The sequence below is a fragment of the Gobius niger genome (assembly GCF_951799975.1).
Source record: "Gobius niger genome assembly, chromosome: 5".
In the NCBI taxonomy this organism is placed as follows: domain Eukaryota; kingdom Metazoa; phylum Chordata; class Actinopteri; order Gobiiformes; family Gobiidae; genus Gobius; species Gobius niger.
In genome coordinates, this window is record NC_136856.1 from 37,175,835 (window position 1) to 37,194,713 (window position 18,879).

General features: G+C 45.4%; 2 protein-coding genes across 3 annotated transcripts; both read left to right on the forward strand.

Moving 5' to 3' along the window:
• The first annotated feature begins 229 nt into the window (after positions 1–229).
• Positions 230–15,574, forward strand: magt1 (magnesium transporter 1). Of its 2 annotated transcripts, none has more exons than XM_079556510.1 (10): positions 230–360; positions 3,858–4,027; positions 5,040–5,157; positions 5,346–5,486; positions 7,480–7,620; positions 10,360–10,449; positions 10,961–11,024; positions 11,748–11,822; positions 12,994–13,084; positions 15,294–15,574. In XM_079556510.1, exons 1-10 carry the CDS (start codon positions 274–276, stop codon positions 15,307–15,309), a joined length of 993 nt encoding a protein of 330 aa, XP_079412636.1. In that variant the 5' UTR covers positions 230–273; the 3' UTR covers positions 15,310–15,574. The 2 variants fall into 2 exon arrangements, with proteins under 2 accessions (XP_079412636.1, XP_079412635.1); XM_079556509.1 differs by having other exon boundaries at positions 236–378.
• A 428-nt stretch (positions 15,575–16,002) lies between these two features.
• On the forward strand, positions 16,003–18,477 carry igbp1 (immunoglobulin (CD79A) binding protein 1). The gene is made up of 3 exons (XM_079557192.1): positions 16,003–16,486; positions 16,552–16,878; positions 18,004–18,477. The coding sequence occupies exons 1-3, from the start codon at positions 16,037–16,039 to the stop codon at positions 18,274–18,276; spliced, it is 1,050 nt and encodes a 349-aa protein (XP_079413318.1). The 5' UTR covers positions 16,003–16,036; the 3' UTR covers positions 18,277–18,477.
• The last annotated feature ends 402 nt before the right edge of the window (positions 18,478–18,879 follow it).

Here is an 18,879-nt window from a genome sequence, read left to right on the forward strand (position 1 = left end):
AGGACTGTCTGCGTCCTGCTCACGCGCTCCGGGCTGCTCTGTGACGCAGCCGTTGAATTACAGCCCGAAGCAAACACACGGTGTTAACTGAGGACCAAGAAGCTCGAGCCTTTCGGAAGCTCTCCGCTCTGTCTCTTTAAAAACAGCTGGAACGACATAAAACACTGTGTGTGAGAGTTACCGCCAGCCGCCAGGGGGCGCCGTGACCCGGGCGCAGCTGCGTGCCGCGCACAGAGAGAGCCGCAGACGAACAGAAGTTACTTTGGTCTCAACATGAAGACGTTGATCAAACTTTTCCTGACGCTGTGTGTCTGCACAGTCCTGCACAGCCCCTCTGCGGACGGACAGAAGAAGAAAGAGGTGAGGCACGCGCTCACAGTTGCTCTGGACTCTGGGACACGCGCTGGTTTCGAAGCAGAGCGACAGGATGCTCCTCCTCTGAACTAGTTCAAACTTCCACTGGGGTTTATTATCTGTATGTGCTGCACGTTCTTTCCATGTGACAGTGAGGCTTCACGAGGGGTTCCCCTTAAAACACACATTGTCAGTGTAAGCGAAAGTCTCTCACGCATTATGATCGTTAAATGTGTGTTATAAAGCGTTGCTTCTTGGAAAACAGGAAGTGCTTCATTGCCAAAGCCACTGCCTCTGCCATGCAGCTTAAAGAGGTTATGCACGTGATGTCACAACGCAGTCGCACTCGACGGCAAATCCGTTTGAGTGGCACTAATGCGGTATGACAGTTAGTATTAGCTTTTGCCACTCAGTTTGGAATGAAATGATGTGTTGTGCACTGATCTGAGCGACAAGCTGTAACATTGCAGAATTGCCACTCATTAGACTTCTGTATTCTGTGACACTCATTTCCACTTCCCAAAAATTCTAAAAGATTTTTGTTTTTGTTTAAATTATTTCTGCTTACATCTGCGTTATAGGCTTATAATAATAATTATCATGATAGTAATAATGATAATGATAATGACGGTGCTGTTGGGGACTGCCCGCATACTTCGAAGAGTCCTTGGCTGAAGACCTGAGCCAAACCTGAGGGACCTGGTTGGCCCCTGGTGAATGAACCAGCTCAAATGCTGAGATAATAATGATAATGATGATGAAGCATGAGCCTTGTAGTGGCTTCCCCGTACGATTTGTTTGACAGTGACATGAGGCAGACCCTTTGCCTAACCCTCCACAGGCCTGAGGCACTGGTGCACCACAGAACAAGATGGCCTCATGAAGAAGTAGGTCAGGCCATTGATGTCCTTTGTCAAAAAGATCACTGACTTAAAAAAAAAAGACAAAAGTGCAGACAAAAATATTTAATACCCTTCTCTTGTCCTGACTCCTGTCCTGACTCCTGACCTGACTCCTGACCTGACTCCTGTCCTGACTCCTGTCCTGACTCCTGACCTGACTCCTGACTCCTGTCCTGACTCCTGTCCTGACTCCTGTCCTGACTCCTGTCTCCTGTCCTGACTCCTGTCCTGACTCCTGTCCTGACTCCTGTCTCCTGTCCTGACTCCTGTCCTGACTCCTGACCTGACTCCTGTCCTGACTCCTGACTCCTGTCCTGACTCCTGTCCTGACTCCTGTCCTGACTCCTGTCCTGACTCCTGTCTCCTGTCCTGACTCCTGTCCTGACTCCTGTCTCCTGTCCTGACTCCTGTCCTGACTCCTGACCTGACTCCTGTCCTGACTCCTGACTCCTGTCCTGACTCCTGTCCTGACTCCTGACTCCTGTCCTGACTCCTGTCCTGACTCCTGACCTGACTCCTGTCTCCTGTCCTGACTCCTGTCCTGACTCCTGTCCTGACTCCTGACTCCTGTCCTGACTCCTGTCCTGTCTCTTGTCCTGACTCCTGCCCTGACTCCTGTCCTGACTCCTGTCCTGACTCCTGTCCTGACTCCTGTCCTGACTCCTGCCCTGTCTCCTGTCCTGACTCCTGTCCTGACTCCTGACTCCTGTCCTGACTCCTGTCCTGTCTCTTGTCCTGACTCCTGTCCTGACTCCTGTCCTGACTCCTGTCCTGTCTCCTGTCCTGACTCCTGTCCTGTCTCCTGCCCTGACTCCTGTCCTGACTCCTGTCCTGACTCCTGTCCTGACTCCTGTCCTGACTCCTGTCCTGACTCCTGTCCTGACTCCTGTCCTGACTCCTGTCCTGACTCCTGTCCCCTGTCCTGACTCCTGTCCTGACTCCTGTCCTGACTCCTGTCCTGACTCCTGTCCTGACTCCTGTCCTGACTCCTGTCCTGACTCCTGTCCTGACTCCTGTCCTGACTCCTGTCTCCTGTCCTGACTCCTGTCCTGACTCCTGTCCTGACTCCTGTCCTGACTCCTGTCCTGACTCCTGACTCCTGTCCTGACTCCTGTCCTGACTCCTGTCCTGACTCCTGTCTCCTGTCCTGACTCCTGTCCTGACTCCTGTCCTGACTCCTGACTCCTGACTCCTGTCCTGACTCCTGACTCCTGACTCCTGTCCTGACTCCTGTCTCCTGTCCTGACTCCTGTCCTGACTCCTGTCCTGACTCCTGTCCTGACTCCTGTCTCCTGTCCTGACTCCTGTCCTGACTCCTGTCCTGACTCCTGTCCTGACTCCTGTCCTGACTCCTGTCCTGACTCCTGTCCTGACTCCTGACTCCTGTCCTGTCTCCTGTCCTGACTCCTGTCCTGACTCCTGTCCTGACTCCTGTCTCCTGTCCTGACTCCTGTCCTGACTCCTGTCCTGACTCCTGACTCCTGTCCTGACTCCTGTCCTGACTCCTGTCTCCTGTCCTGACTCCTGTCCTGACTCCTGTCCTGACTCCTGACCTGACTCCTGACTCCTGTCCTGACTCCTGTCCTGTCTCCTGTCCTGACTCCTGACTCCTGTCCTGACTCCTGACCTGACTCCTGACTCCTGTCCTGACTCCTGTCCTGACTCCTGTCCTGACTCCTGTCCTGACTCCTGTCCTGACTCCTGTCCTGACTTCTGTCTCTTGTCCTGTCTCCTGTCCTGTCCTCTGTCCTGTCTCCTGTCCTGACTCCTGTCCTGTCTCCTGTCCTGTCTCCTGTCCTGTCTCCTGTCCTGTCTCCTGTCCTGACTCCTGTCCTGACTCCTGTCCTGACTCCTGTCCTGTCTCCTGTCCTGTCTCCTGTCCTGACTCCTGTCCTGACTCCTGTCCTGACTCCTGTCCTGTCTCCTGTCCTGTCTCCTGTCCTGTCTCCTGTCCTGTCTCCTGTCCTGACTCCTGTCCTGACTCCTGTCCTGTCTCCTGTCCTGTCTCCTGTCCTGACTCCTGTCCTGACTCCTGTCCTGTCTCCTGTCCTGTCTCCTGTCCTGACTCCTGTCCTGACTCCTGTCCTGTCTCCTGTCCTGTCTCCTGTCCTGTCTCCTGTCCTGTCTCCTGTCCTGACTCCTGTCCTGACTCCTGTCCTGTCTCCTGTCCTGACTCCTGTCCTGACTCCTGTCCTGACTCCTGTCCTGACTCCTGTCCTGACTCCTGTCCTGACTCCTGTCCTGACTCCTGTCCTGACTCCTGTCCTGACTCCTGTCCTGACTCCTGTCCTGACTCCTGTCCTGACTCCTGTCCTGTCTCCTGTCCTGTCCTCTGTCCTGTCTCCTGTCCTGACTCCTGTCCTGTCTCCTGTCCTGTCTCCTGTCCTGACTCCTGTCCTGACTCCTGTCCTGACTTCTGTCTCTTGTCCTGTCTCCTGTCCTGACTCCTGTCCTCTGTCCTGACTCCTGTCCTGACTCCTGTCCTGACTCCTGTCCTGTCTCCTGTCCTGACTCCTGTCCTGTCTCCTGTCCTGACTCCTGTCCTGACTCCTGTCCTGACTCCTGTCCTCTGTCCTGACTCCTGTCCTGACTCTTGTGCAGACTCTGCTGTCGGAGAAGGTGGCCCAGCTCATGGAGTGGACGTCCCGACGCTCCGTCATCAGGATGAACGGGGACAAGTTCCGACGCTTCGTCAAAGCTCCTCCTCGGAACTACTCCATGGTCATCATGTTCACTGCCCTGCAGCCGCACAGGCAGTGTGGAGTCTGCAAGTCAGTCACTGTCCACTCTGTTCATGCTAAAGGCGCGGCAGGTGGAACATCTGGTGAACATCAGGGTGAAGAGTGTCAGAGTGAAAACCGCTCGGAGGCTCAGATCTTATTTTATGTTTTTTGTTGGAGACTTTTGCTTTTACAGTAATTTCGAAACCATGAGAGACAGACACTTAACCATTTTTATTTTTTGGAATCTGCTGATTTTTGTCTTTCAAACGTTTCAAACCTTCCTCTTAAGAACCTAGTAAACATGAATGTGTTGAACACATCAGCCGTCTGCGCCTAATAAAGCGCCCCCTGCTGTCACAGTTCAACACTGTCAAACACAGGATTTATAAACCAGTCTTTTTTCTTAATCGATCAAAAATATCGGCATCAGCCAATCAAACTCTCCAAATATCAGTACTGTTATTGCTCTTTGGAAATCCCATATCGGTCGACCTCTAATGTTTTTAGTGGAAGGGGAAACACAGGGAGGTTTTCATCCCACTCTTTAGAAGAGATTAGAGATTTAGAGATACAGACTCCAACCTGTACAGTCTTGGACTTAACAATATTATGTATTTTCTAGCAGATTTGTGTCTATTTCCTGCCCGATTTATTGAGCTTTAAACCCACAAAACAAGGAGAAAATATTATTTTAATATATCAACAAAAATACTTAATAATAATACTAATTAACTTAAACCCGTCTATTATTTAGATTTGGTCGTTGAAAATATCTGCAATTTTGGCCATTTTCATGCATAAAAAACGTTTTCTTCCATGAAAACAACAAGTGAAAGAAAAAGTGCAATATATTTCCCCATATTTCTGTCCGTACAGCTTTGTTCGCCGTTCACCTGCAGCGCCTCACTTTAAAAGAGAGAGAGTGATACATTGGTGGTAAAGCCTCATCTCTTTTGTCATTGTCCACACAGTATTTTTCCACTTTTGAAAGCTACAAAATAGCAATAGACTGAGATTTGTCCCCTATTGGTTGTTGTACTGACACTCTGCCTCCTCCTAGACAAGCTGACGAGGAGTTCCAGGCACTGGCTAATTCTTGGCGCTATTCTTCTGCCTTCACCAACAAAGTCTTCTTTGCGTTGGTGGATTTTGATGAAGGGTCCGACGTCTTCCAAATGGTGAGTCTGGACAATCACCGTAATGCACTATTAACTTCAGTCCCCCCAAAACAAAACAGAAATCGATCATTCCGTGTCAGAATGACTTCATGACATTTCCCTGGTGTCATAGAAACTTGTTTTGATGACACATGTGAAGGGGACTCCTTTATGTCCTGAGTGATTCCGTGTGATGTCTGTGATTTCAGCTGAACATGAACTCTGCGCCCACGTTCCTGCACTTCCCGGCCAAAGGGCGGCCGCGCCGCGCTGACACCTACGAGCTGCAGGTGCGGGGTTTCGGGGCGGAGCAGCTGGCGCGCTGGGTGGCTGACCGGACTGACGTCATGGTGAGCACGTTCACTCACGGACACTTTCTTCTCCACCATGCTATACGGGCCTGAAATGAGACACATTTTGGTGACATAGACCTGGAGGGAAGCTTCTAAGGCTGAGTAAAAATGTGTTGGGGGTAATGCTTCAGAGTACTCCGATTACTTCACATTGATGGGGCTTGTTACTTTTGCATAGTACTAGTCACTTTTCCACCACAGTAAGGCTTTAGCTCAGGTCGCCTCCTCTCAGCCTCAGCATTTCCCTACTTTCCCTGAGTGGGCGTGTTTGCTTTGTAGAAGTCACTGTTCACCTTGTTTTGTAATCTGTGCTTTACATCGTCTCCGCTCTGAGGTTTCATACCACAGGGAGAAGAGGGGACATCGTGAGTGTGACCTTGACAAAGAAAGGATAGTGTTGAGTAAAGGTCCTCAGATATGGCTGTAGGAGGTTGGAGTGGGCTGATTTATTTGGTACATTCATGTTTAGTCGGTTCTTCAGAGGGAGCTTGTTTGAAAGACAGAAATCAGCAGATTCCAGTGAGTAAAACAGTAAGTCTCTGATTCTGAGCAAAAGTCTGCAACATAAAATATGTAAAATACGATCCGAGCCTCCGAAGAAGAAGAAGAAGAACTTTATTTATGAAGCGCCTTTCACAGACATAGTCACAAAGAGCCTCACATGAGACGATCATACATTTACTCCACACTAGGGCTGCAACTAACGATTATTTTGGTAATCGATTAATCTACCGATTATTTTTACGATTAATCGATTAATCGCTTGGCTGTGAATGGTGTATGAAAATTGTATTTTTTTCATTTATTTTTAATCACATAAAGCTAAAGTGGCATCTCTTGAGGACATGTTGATGGAGTAAACTTAAACTGTGTTGTAAAGTGTTTTTGTAGTGCCAGTTCTGCTTTATTAATTGGATGAGACACAGACGGATATCTATGAAATTTTCAATGTACAAAACTCTACAGACCCGAACTTGAAAAACAAAGTAGGTTTCCATCAAAAATCAAAAATGTTCATGTAATTTTTGCTCTTTTTAAGTCTGTGTTTACTAGAAAACAATTAATCGATTACTAAAATAGTTGACAACTATTTCAATAATCGATTAGTTGTCGATTAATCGATTAGTCGTTTCAGCCCTACTCCACACTCTGTGGTGTTCAGTTTCCCCTGGGGGAGACTGTCACGGCTCTGACCACCACCATCCTGGCCTATTGTACATGTTTTTAGTGGTAGAGGAACTCTAACATGCAAGAACAAACAAACTCCACACAGAATGGCCTCGTCCAGGTGGGAACTGAACCCAGGACCTTCTAGCTGTGAAGCACGAGCACTAACTGCTGTACTACCACCGTCCGAGGTGAACAAACTTGTGAGCAGTATTTTTATTGCGATGTTTCTCAGTTCCCTGTGGGGTGTAGGAAGTTGTGGGGCTCATTTTAAGACTCTGACTGACCTCTTTCCAATCCAAAAGACAGGACGTCTCCTTCACGTTCGTTCCGGAGATTTCGGCCTTTTATTGGGATGGTATCGTCCAACAGCCGATATTGGAAAATACCCATATATCGGCTTGATATATCAGTTATGAGCAGAGGAGAGCTTTGGATCTAGTGTGAAGGAGTTGTGTTTTATTACGGTTGCGTTGCTTGAGGTTTTGGTGTCAGGCAGTAAGTGATGGTGGGATGGTTTTGGAGGAGATATAAAGTTGAGTGTCATCCGTGGAGAAAGTTGGGTCCGTGGTGGCTGAGGGAAACGTGTAGAGGAGGGGACCAAGCACCGATCCTTGGGGAACATGGGGACAGGTTGGAAAGGTAGAACCAGAGGAGTTCAGTGCCAGTGGAGGATGCTGTGATCAAAGAGAGAAGTTTTGTTTATAAACTAATGTCATTTAGGCTGAAAATGTCAATCAACCTTTTACCCGAAGTCGGGACATTGACTGTAGCGCTCCTTTCATTTTTGAGTGTTCAGTGACGTATAACGGGTGCTCCTCAGATCCGCGTGATCCGCCCTCCGAACTACGCTGGGCCACTCCTGTTGGGCCTCCTCCTGGCTGTGATCGGGGGACTGGCCTACCTGCGCAGACACAACCTGGAGTTCCTCTTCAACACGAACGTGTGGGCCTTCTCAGCTCTGGTAACGCACGCTCTCCCTCACACTGACACGTCTGACACAGTCGCTGACTCATTAAGGCCAGATAAAAACATCCAGTTGTTGTGCTAGTTTTCCAGGGTATCCGCGGGGCCTTAAAAAGTCTTAAAAAGTCTCAAATTCAAGAATCCAAATTTAAGGCCTTAAAAAGTCTAAAATTCGGTCTATTTGGTCTTAAATCCATGGTAAACTGGTCTTAAAAAATAACGTTCAACGACCCAATTATTTGCGCACAATTTAGTTTAAAAAGTAGACAAATAAATGCACAGAAGCACCGATGAGGAGCCGCCCGGTGCTGCTCATTTACATCGTCCGAGAGGGTGAAGTGGCCAGAGCGTTGCTTCGCTGACGCACTGGCCACCGCCACAAACAACGCATAACTCAGCGATAGTCGAGCGAGGCAGAAGGACTCTCCTTCGGAGCTTTATCCACCCAAAAAAACACTGAAGTCAGCAGTGTTTAGGAATCCAAAACATGACCAAGGTGTTGTTGTCGCTGATGGACGTCCGTAATGCTGCTGTCGGTGGAAAGATACGTCCAATATGAAACAGCGTGGAGATAATCCTTCACTGTAAATATCCAACTCAAGGTAATGAACGGCATAATTCACAATAAAGTTTGTCTAAATGTTGGGAAACACAAAGCTAACGCTCCTCTGCTCAGGGACAGAAGGAAAGTCAAAGTCCTGTTACTTTAGAAACACGTTTCTCAGTTTGTTCATCAAAACATCTGACAAACAAGTTTAGAAAACATGAAACCCAGACTAGATTCTGGCCTAATAATAATATAATTAAAATAATTATGATAATTAATGATTTGTAAAGTTGACAGTGTTTTGTGTTGTTTTATGCAAACGAGTGGAAAAGCTGCTTTTATTTTTAGAAACGGTGAATGTTTACCAGCTCAAGTATTACAAAGCATTTTAAATACAAAAACTAAATATCTGTTGTTTTCTTTCATTCAGTCGATAATTGTGAGTAATTATTCAATCTCAATATTTTTATTATGGGATAAGGTTGTTAAAACTTGAATGGTTGTTACATTTGAACATCCCACTGTGATATCAGAAACAACAGTTTGACACTTGGATTTTTGTGACAGTGATTTTCTTTACAGTCCATTTATATATTGCACGTTCAAAAACAGGTCTTATTTTTGAGATTTTGTGGTCTTAAAAAGATCTTTAAAAGTCTTAAATTTGACTTGTCCAACTCTGCTGATACCCTGGTTTTCTCACTTAACATTTTAATGTCGGAGTAAAAAAAAAAAAAGACCAAACTCACCCTTTGCGATGCTTATTTATCGGCAATTGAGGCAGAGACAACATCTGCTTGTCGTAGCATGAAAGGCTGTGACCGAGATGATGCTGTAATCCAAATATGGTCATTTCCTTTGTGGGAGACAGCAGCGGCTAAAGACGGGAGGAATATACACAGGACGCATGTGAAGACAAAGTGACTTAACTTTAGGGCCTTTTTCATTCCACTCTTTAACAACATCTGCACTTAAGTCGCTCCATAAGACTCCACACTTTACAGGCAAACACTTAAGAAGATGTTAAAGCTATATGTAACTCCTGACAGATTTATTGAGCTTTGAACGGAAAAAAAAGTTTACATTTTTACAGTTTTTTTTTTCCTCCTCATTTTTTGAAACTAACTTCACCAAAATCCTTCTGAAAAATAAAACCACCCATTTAAACCTGGCTCTATACATTATTTAGGTTATGTCACTGAAAATATTGTAATGTAATTCTAATAATCCTATAAAGCTGAAACTATGGTGAAAAAATAAGTCATTCCACCAGACACCGGCGTGTTTTCAGCTGATGAATATTGATAGAAATGTTTCCAAGGAGACAAGGAGTGTTGATGATGAATCAGTGAATCGACTAATAGCTGTCACGGACTTCATCAGTGAAAAGAAATGCTAACAATGCTCATTAAGCTGTTTTATTGAAGTAAAAGGAAGGTACAGTTTATTGTACAATGAGATGCAGTCAGTGGATATCTCTTAGGTTAACAGATTAGATATTTCATATTTTGGTGGAGAATTGGCTCCTGACCTCGTCACACGACAGGCCAAAGTGTGTTCAAATGGAGACCCATACGAGATCCCAGATGAAGCTCATGAAGACACTCGATGGTGAAGTGGGACCATGGTTACTTAAAGCCACACCGCGTAGAATTTTACTTATAAATAAAACTGAAATACTAGCATTTATTTTCTGATAGATCATTTCATTTGGAAAAATACTTTAAAAAAAACTGTACGAACAAACATATGTCTTCGGAGAGCTGAGCCACTCACAGCAAAAACACGATTGTAACTTTACAGGGAGTGGGTGCGTCTCCAGCTCGTCTCCATGGAGATGTGACTAAAGTCAGTAGAATTTGAGATTAAAATAGGTTCGGTCCTCATCCAAATTCATTCTTAGATTATTCACTGCAGAAATGGCATAGAGTTGAGCTGGTCAATAGGAGCATATTATGCACTGATGGCAACAGTATAGTCCAAAATGTTACGCAGTGTCCCTTTAAGTCCTAAGCCGGTGTCAGTCTGGCTTTGGTTTGACTAGAAAAAGTAGGAACAGCCTGATATTCATTGTTCTGTCATGTTTTGATAGTACAGCTCCATGGTCTGCTTCTCTCACACTTCTCTGCAGTATTTTCAACACGCTGGCATTGGTTTTATCTTTTCAGACTCATGCTCTTCTGTTCGCAGTGCTTCGTTCTGATCATGACCTCTGGACAGATGTGGAATCACATTCGAGGGCCTCCATACGCTCACAAGAACCCCAGCACCGGACAGATCGTAAGGAGCCGCTCACTCTGACCCTATTTCATCAAAGGGATGTAGTTCAGCAAGGAGCTGCCGCCAGTGCTCTGCTGTACCATGGTTAAGTTCAGGGTTAGGCCACACGGCTCCACAGGTCCAGCCTGTAACTGCTGATGGGAGGCCCGTTAGTGCCATGTGTAAGGCTGGGTACCAGTGCATTTTTTTTTTTATCTCAGTACTTTAACATTTTCGGACTCCTATACTAAATATATACTAATGTTTGTCATGTAGAGCCAGAAAACGGAACAATAATGTGTGAAAGATTTCTATTGAAAATTTGCAGATTGGGTTCATCTCCAATGTCAAGAAATGTGTGAAAAATGGTAAATAAGTTGGGGAAAACTGTGAGAAATTGGGGGGAAAGAGGGAAAAAAATATGCAGAAGAATTTTGAAAAATAGGACCAAAATCATTGGTAGAAAATGTGTCCTGTGTCCTGTTGTCCGTCTGTGTGCCGCTGTTTTCTAATGCGTGCGTTCTGTCCACAGAGCTACATCCACGGCAGCAGTCAGGCTCAGTTCGTGGCTGAGACACACATCGTGCTGCTTTTCAGTATCCTTCACTATAAATCACCAGTTACCGGGTCATTCTTTGGGCCCTAAGGAAACCCACGTCCTGTCACACAGACAAGTCCAGGCTGTTATTATCATATACAGGCAGCTTTTAAAATACTGATCATCTAATTTCCAAATCATTCTCAGTTTACATTTATGCTGTGTAGTCTCTGAGGCTGCGTCACTTTTGGGTTCATGATGAGGAGTGTGACTACTGCAGCACACCCCAAAGGTCCTGTATGGGCTTAAAGGAACAGGCCACCGTTTTCCACACTGAGATATGTTCTTACCTGAGCTTAGACGAGTTGATACGTACCTCTATGGTTTTTGTGCGTGCGCTCAGTCACGCACAAAGACCAAAGATGTTGTTCACGTTTAGCCTCTCCTCCTCTCCTCTATGGGGCTAACAGGGGTGAAGTTAGAAGCGACCAAGCTCTTCCACGTTTTCCCTATTTAACATACCTCTCTCAGCATATAATATACTGGAAGTGGCTAAATGCTAGCGACATCTTTGGTCTTGTTGTTAGCATAATGTGTAAAGGCCAGACAGGTGCGCATCAACTGGTCTACGCTCAGGTAAGAACAAATCTCACTGTGGAAAAACAGTGACTTGTCCCTATATAAGGCTCTTACCTATTAACCAACTTAAATCCAGGGGGCAGCTCTCCTTTTTTAGGCCAGGTAGTGTGTGAACGGTAAAGCCTTGACTGCCCCTTCCCAGACGCCGCCGTGACTCTGGGCATGGTGCTGCTGTGTGAAGCGGCCACCTCACCTCTGGACATCGGCAAAAGGAGAAGTGAGTTCATCCACACAGTGTAGCACACGTGAACGGAATATTTAGCTGAGTAGAATTAGAACCTGGGTAAACAAAATGACTGCAGTTCATAATGGCTAAAACTATGAAATTTACAGCAACTCCCCCCCCCCCCCACCATGAATATTTATTTCATTCATTCATAACAAAAGATTAACATGGTGGGTTTCTGTCCACTTTTGGCCCATAATGTATTCAAATATTTACATTGTGTATATAATGTAGAATATATATATTATATGTACTGTAGAATATGCACTACTGGTCAAAAGTTTAGAGATGCTTTTTTTTTTAGGAATATATATTTATTTTTTCAAGACCATTTACATTGTAGGTTCTCACTGAAGGTGTTAATATGAATGAACACATATGGAATTATATTTTAAACCAAAAACAGTTGAAATGGATTCTTCAGCTTTGATTACTGCAACATTGATTATTACTTTCTCAATGTTGTCACCGGAAATGATTTTCACTTCACAGACTGTTAAACAATTCCAGGAGACGATCTTATTATATGAAGCTCATTGAAAATCAGAATAAAGGGTGTCAATGTTCAAGAATTTTAAATATAAAACATATATTGAGTTATTTCCTCCATAAGCCCAAGTGTTCCTTCATGGTTTAATGTCTTCAGTGAGAATCACGCCATGGAAATAGTGTTGAAAATGAAGACAAGGCGCTACATAAATATTTGTCCAAACAGATAGTGTGAATAATGCAGTAATAATCTTCAGCATCGCCAACTACGACTATTAACCTGGCTTAAAGGTGCTTTATGCGACAATTGAAACTGGCATAAAATCATTAACTGAATCACGATTTACAACTAAGTTTCCCATTTTGTCCAATTCTCTTTCCACAGTTTGATGAATTGTTTACAAATCCTAAGAAATTAAATATGCACCATTTTTGCATTAAAATTAAGTTATTGGGCATTAAAATGGCATTAGATTTGACTTCTGCCTTGTTGATATTTGTGCGTAATTGGCCTTTTCGTGACCCTCTGGCTGTATGGGGGGGTCAGCCTTTACTTTCCATCACGGTGGCCCCATTTCTCCCACAGAAAGCCCTCTGAATGACGTGTGCGTGTGGCCAAACTCCCGCACGTTTGAGGCAGAGGTGAACAGTAATCTTTCCCTTGTGTGTGCAGTCATGTGTGTGGCTGGGATCGGCCTGGTCATGCTCTTCTTCAGCTGGTTACTGTCCATATTTCGAGCCAAGTACCACGGATACCCGTACAGGTGGGTAACGCTATAGCCCCATGTCACCGCCTCACTCCTGTTGTGTGCATGTTGAAAAAATAATCACGGGCACTTAGGGCTGTCAGGATCATTACTACATCCACTTTTTTAACCAAAGCAGATTGGATTGCATTATATTTCATGTTTACTGCGGCTTGTGTGGTATTTTAGGATATGATTATGCATTTATAGAACACGGGTTTACTGTCATTGTTATGCTTTAGACTTGAAAGTATCTTTAGACTCAATAAAATAGTTTATCACGACATTTTCCTGCCTCAATACATCGAACTTCATCATTTGCTATCGTGACAGACCGACTGGCGTTACTGTTTCAATGAGTCTTACTTGGTTTGTGTTTGACTCATTTGATGCATAAGTAAAGGGAAATATTAGCAATAAAATAATAGTAAAACGGGAAAAAAAATGGGAAAAATTGGGCCAATATTGGACAAAAGATTTAAAAAATGGGACAAAATAGGGATAAAATAAAAACTGGGGAAAAAGTCACTTCCTTTAATGGTGTCCCCGGACCAGGGATCGGTGACCAGCCCCACTAGTGACACTACCTTCCTTAGCTTTACAATTCACGGCTGCTTCCGAAACGGGCAGATTGCTAAGAGCTCTTACGCCAAACCGGATGTGCGTCAGCGTCCGCCATGGCAAGTTGCCTCCGAATTGGTAAGTCAGTTAGGAAGTAGTTAGGAAAAGGAGCCTTGATGCTAACTATCATAGCCACTTTAGCATAGGGACCTCTGGTGCTAACTAACCAGTGATTAGGAGCTATGTGCCATCCCACAAGCCACTGCGCCAAATCCCCTCACCCCCCTCGCCCCCACCCTCGAGTGATTCATGCGCAACCACTGTTGATTGACAGGAGCACATTTAATAATAAAAATAATAATAATTAAAAAATAAGATTCTGCACAAGCCAAACTTTATAAAAGTGATAAATCCATGTTGTCGTCCCCACAGCTCAGTCACATGTCAGTGTTAAAGAGGAAACTCAGTAAACAGATTAAATGCTTTTGTTTTCATTTAGTAGAAACTTAAGCCACATATGTAGCTTTATGAAACAGCTGTTGAAATAAAATAAGACTAAAGGGAAATGTTTGGATCATTTGGATTTATTGTTCTCCTTAAATGTCTTTGTTTGGACACTATGTTGTTGTTGGACACTGTACACTAGGGGGCGACATGAACTTTTGTTTGGCCTGCGCTCAACCAATAACTTTAAAGAAGAAGAAAAGCAGCTGTTGGTGATGTCACTTCCCTTTCCCCTGTTTAAGGACGGACGGATTGTGCAAATTCTGCCAAAGGTTTAGTTCACTAACTGCATAGAGGTCTAACAGTTGACCCCATGAAAGGTTAAGGAGTTAGTTGCTAGTGTTAGTGCTTAGAGGCTACAATTTGATGGTTTCGGATTGAGCCCACTACTTGCACATGACCCATAATGCTTTGCGCCTTGGGGGGCAGCTACCATAGATATCATAATAAAGGCCAGACGTCTCATAGGCGCTGCTGGCCAGTGGAGGGCGACGTCTGCACACGGCGGCCATCTTGCCACAGGGAGCTCGCTCACTCGTAACATTGTGTTTTATGGTGCACGTACTTTTTAAATAACCATAATTTGCTCAATTTTCGACCTATTTTCAAACGGTTTGTAGTTATGACACTGCATACATATGAACATGAACATAGTCAACATGTTCCAGCATTCGGAATTATAGTCCTGTTAATAACATTTGTAAGAAACCAAACTGTTTGTAAATCCGTCAAGATTTGAACGAGATATGAGGATTTGTGTTCGTGCTGATCACTCACTTACTTGAGCTCGACATAAAGCTTCCCTGTGGCAAGATGGCCGCCGGTTATGCCAGAAGTGACTCCGCCTTAAGACATCTAGCCTTTATTATATGATATCTATGGTAGCTACGAGCTGGAGGCCTTTGAGTGTGAGTGAAACTACAGCCAAACAATGATGAAAAACATCTTCTGCTGTGCTCACAATCAAAAATGTAATCCGGAACTACAAAGCTCTGCACACGAAGTTTACAAGAGCTTTTTTCCCCATCGACTTTTTAAAATCAATAGATGAAAAGGTACAGATTTTCTTAAGCTTTGGTTTAGTGGAATTGGATCATTTTTTAATATGATTTATATATACTGTTTGGTGAAGCCCATGGCCTGACTCTGGCTCTTGTTGCAGTTTTCTGATGGGTTAGAAGAAGAAGCCTCCTGCAGCTGCCGTCAGTGCCTTTCTACAAGCTCCAGAACTAAGCCATAACGCACAGATGATGATAAAGTTGAACACACATGAATGAGCTATGTCCCAGCAAAAATAACTTATTTTATTCTCGCTGAGTATATTTTAATTCAAAGCCAAGGAGATTACACCATGTGTGCAGTTTACAGCAATAAGTGTTTGCTCTCTGAAGTACTGCCTCCTGTATGTTTGTCCAATCCTTAATAATAAATATGATTTTGTAATGTGAGAGTGACATGCTTTGCCTCTAGAAACGAGAACTGAAAGTTTTATTTCAGTCAAGGGAATGGTGAGGTAAGATTCCTTTAACAGAAGTTAAAAAGGGAATGTAGCCCATCTGAAGATAGACGTGAACTCAAACCTACCAACCTCTACTAAGATGGAGAATTCTCAGATGCCTGAGAGCCTGCACTAATCCGTTTGTGTAGGCTCTCAGGCATCTGAGAGCTGTTTTCTATACCATCATTTTTTTAAATCAATAAATGTATTTATTGTTTTCTTAAAGTGTATACAGTATTGTCTGAATTATGGATTACTAAAGAAATAAAGGATGCGTTCAGGTAGAGCTACATGGTTGAGTGGTGCAGAAGCTGAGGAGTGGCCTGTAGAGGGCAGTGCTGACCGTTTTGGCGCTGCCTTTACAACAGAAAAGGGCAGAAGAAGAAACACCCGGAAGTCATGTGAAGATGGCGGACAGTGACGCTAGTCCGCACTGTACTCAGTCCTCCAGCACCGAGCCAGACTCCCAGAAGCTGTCGGAGCTCTTTGACCAGGGCTGGAGTGCCCTGGAGCAGCTGGAGAGCACGCAGGAGCCGCTGGCCAGTGTGGGAGTCCAGGAGCGTCTGCAGCGGACCATCCGGGCCCTGGAGAGCGCGACCAGGAGGGTGGCGCAGCTCGAGCTCTTCAGCCGTAACGAGGAGCTGGAGGAGGTGTGCACCTCCGAGATCAAGTACCTGCTGCTGCCCGCGCTGCTGGGAGCACTCACCCTGAAGCAGACGAGCCGAGAGCGGCGCCTGGACACCGTGCAGACCGCCAGAGCTTACTTTATGGACTATCTGCAGAGATGTAAGAACTACAGCGTGTCGCAGTTCCGGATGCCCCAGAGCCGTGAGGAGTCCGAGGAGGAGCGCCCTGCGGTAAGACTAGACATCACACATAACACATAACACCCGCAGTCTAACCCTCTGTGTGCTTGTCCCAGGCTGGTCCTGGTCAGCCCAACCTTGTGGCCATGGCAGCTCAGAGACAGGCCAAGATTGAGCGCTATCGTCAGAAGAAGGAGCTGGAGTCCCAGCTGGAGGCGGTGAAGAGGGCGGTGGACAGCGGCACAGCTGACGAAGACACCACTCGACACTTCTACCTGCTCCAGCTGCGCAGGTGGATCAGCCTGAGCCTGGAGGAGGTGGAGAGCATAGACCAGGAGCTCCCCATCCTGAGGAACATGGATGTTCTGAAGAAGAGCGCCCCAGCAGCCAAACCCAGCCGACCCCCCATGAAGCCGTTCATCCTCACCAAAGACGCAGTACAGGTCTGTTATCAGTGGCCTTTCACAGTTCCCATATTGTGCATCACTATTGTCCGTGTTTGTTGGGACGTATTTATGAATGACAACTACACGACTACAGTCTCTTAGAAACTCATTCTGGAAGTGTGTGTATTGATGGAACAAGTCATGGGAATAAACAGGGCAGGGTAAGTGAACACATGAACTGACCTCTTACCAAATGACCGACCTGCCGAAACTCCCAATGCTGAAGAAACAAAGCCTTACCTGCATTTAACTCTGTATCTGGCATCGAGCCGTCTGCTTAATTATTGTTGTTTTATTATTGTCTGTAAGTAGAACGTTAGTAAGTCATGAAGCAGAATGTGTTTAACTCAGAAAAGCAAAGCTTTTATCATTCAGACCCGTCCAGTACGTAACAGAGACATTCAGGAGGTGTGTTTAGAACAGGACGAGTCCTCACCAACGTCTCACCATACGTCACGGCTGTTATACAGTGGCTGATGGTTCAATGCCTCCTCTCACCAGGACATTCACACTTCATCGACCTAAGTGCGAGCACGTCATGCATCAATTAAGATGGTCTTGTGGCATTTTTCTCTTGCCACGTCCCCTTTTAGGCGACTAATCGCTGCTCAGGCCAAACTAGTTTGTATTTTATAAGGCACAATAAGCGGCATAAAGTGGCCCATAGTGCAGTATCTGAATGATGTCACCGCTGATGACACACCCCTCAAAAGTCCTGATGCTTCATACAAGCATTGGCTGCGAGTCGTATTATACCACTGATTACGACCACAGCATTCCCGCAGAATTGGTCTCAAAGGTGACTTGTAAAGGTTTTCTCTTACACATGTTTGTCCTAAACATTTCCACATGTAAAAAGTGTGGAGCACGGAAAGATGTCGTCCTTATCAGTATCTTGAATCGCTCTGACACAAACATGGCTACAGTGCTTTGTTGTCACTATTAGTCTGTGGTTTCAGCAGAATGCTAGTTGATTATAGCGAGCACACTGGTAATGAATGGAGTCTGATGGTTTGTCTGAATATATGAGATATGCACACATGTATGGTCAAGCTGTTTTTAGCACAGTGAGGAACCCAGACACAGCACTATAGTAATGATTGTTCCTCATGTGTGTGACAGGCCCAGGTGTTCGGAGCGGGATACCCCAGCCTCGCCACCATGACTGTGGACGAGTGGTACTCTCAACACCAGAAGCATGGTATGCTGCCAGACCAGGGCATCCCACGCAGAGTGGCCGTGGAGGAGGACCGGGACGCAGCGGAGGTTCAGGAGGAGGCGAAGGAGAGACAAGTGGAGAAAGATGACGAGGAGAGTCTGCTTAAAGCTCGCAGCTGGGACGATTATAAAGACACTCACCGCCGAGGCTACGGCAACCGCCACAACATGGGCTGACTGGCCCTCAGAAAAACTCTTCCTTCATGTAGATGTATTCACCGAGTCATTTTATTAAATGTTTCTCAACATGTGCCCACGCTTCATTCCATTTGAGTTTCCAGAAGTGCAGCCCCTGCCCACACCTGGGCCCAGCGGAGGCAGAACAGATCCACCAAGCTGTAAACAGTATTAAAATCTTTCCCTTTATTCATCATCATTTGTAGTTTCTGATTGTGCGTTAGGTCAATGCCACGAGGTACAGTGTAGCCCACATGGAGAGTAGGCTTTGTCATGATTTTCTATCTAAAACATAGTGTGGGATAATGCCAGTGACAAATATTCAAGTATTAATCAAGTGACGTGAGATTTAATGAAGCTAAAAAGCTAAGGGAAACCGTGCCCAGTTTTCGCTTGGGTATGAGCTACTGTTGAAATGGCGACCGTCTACATATTTAATATTTGATCATGACTGAGCAGTCAGCCATGCCAAAATGAACTTTCCCAGTGAGTAGGGCTGCTGCTAGTTTGATTCAAACATTCCCAAACTTTTCAGGCCATGGCCCCCAAAATCACTCAACTCTAGACCCTCCTCTGTAAGATAAGCATTTATAATTAAGGTGC

Excerpts from the sequence above, each read along its gene's own strand:
- magt1 (XM_079556509.1), top strand. The coding sequence starts at position 274 with ATGAAGACGTTGATCAAACTTTTCCTGACGCTGTGTGTCTGCACAGTC. Across the intron at positions 5,158-5,345 it reads GGTCCGACGTCTTCCAAATG|CTGAACATGAACTCTGCGCC; the intron begins GTGAGTCTGGAC and ends CTGTGATTTCAG. Across the intron at positions 11,823-12,993 it reads GGACATCGGCAAAAGGAGAA|TCATGTGTGTGGCTGGGATC; the intron begins GTGAGTTCATCC and ends TTGTGTGTGCAG.
- igbp1 (XM_079557192.1), top strand. The coding sequence starts at position 16,037 with ATGGCGGACAGTGACGCTAGTCCGCACTGTACTCAGTCCTCCAGCACC. Across the intron at positions 16,487-16,551 it reads CCGAGGAGGAGCGCCCTGCG|GCTGGTCCTGGTCAGCCCAA; the intron begins GTAAGACTAGAC and ends TGCTTGTCCCAG. Across the intron at positions 16,879-18,003 it reads TCACCAAAGACGCAGTACAG|GCCCAGGTGTTCGGAGCGGG; the intron begins GTCTGTTATCAG and ends TGTGTGTGACAG.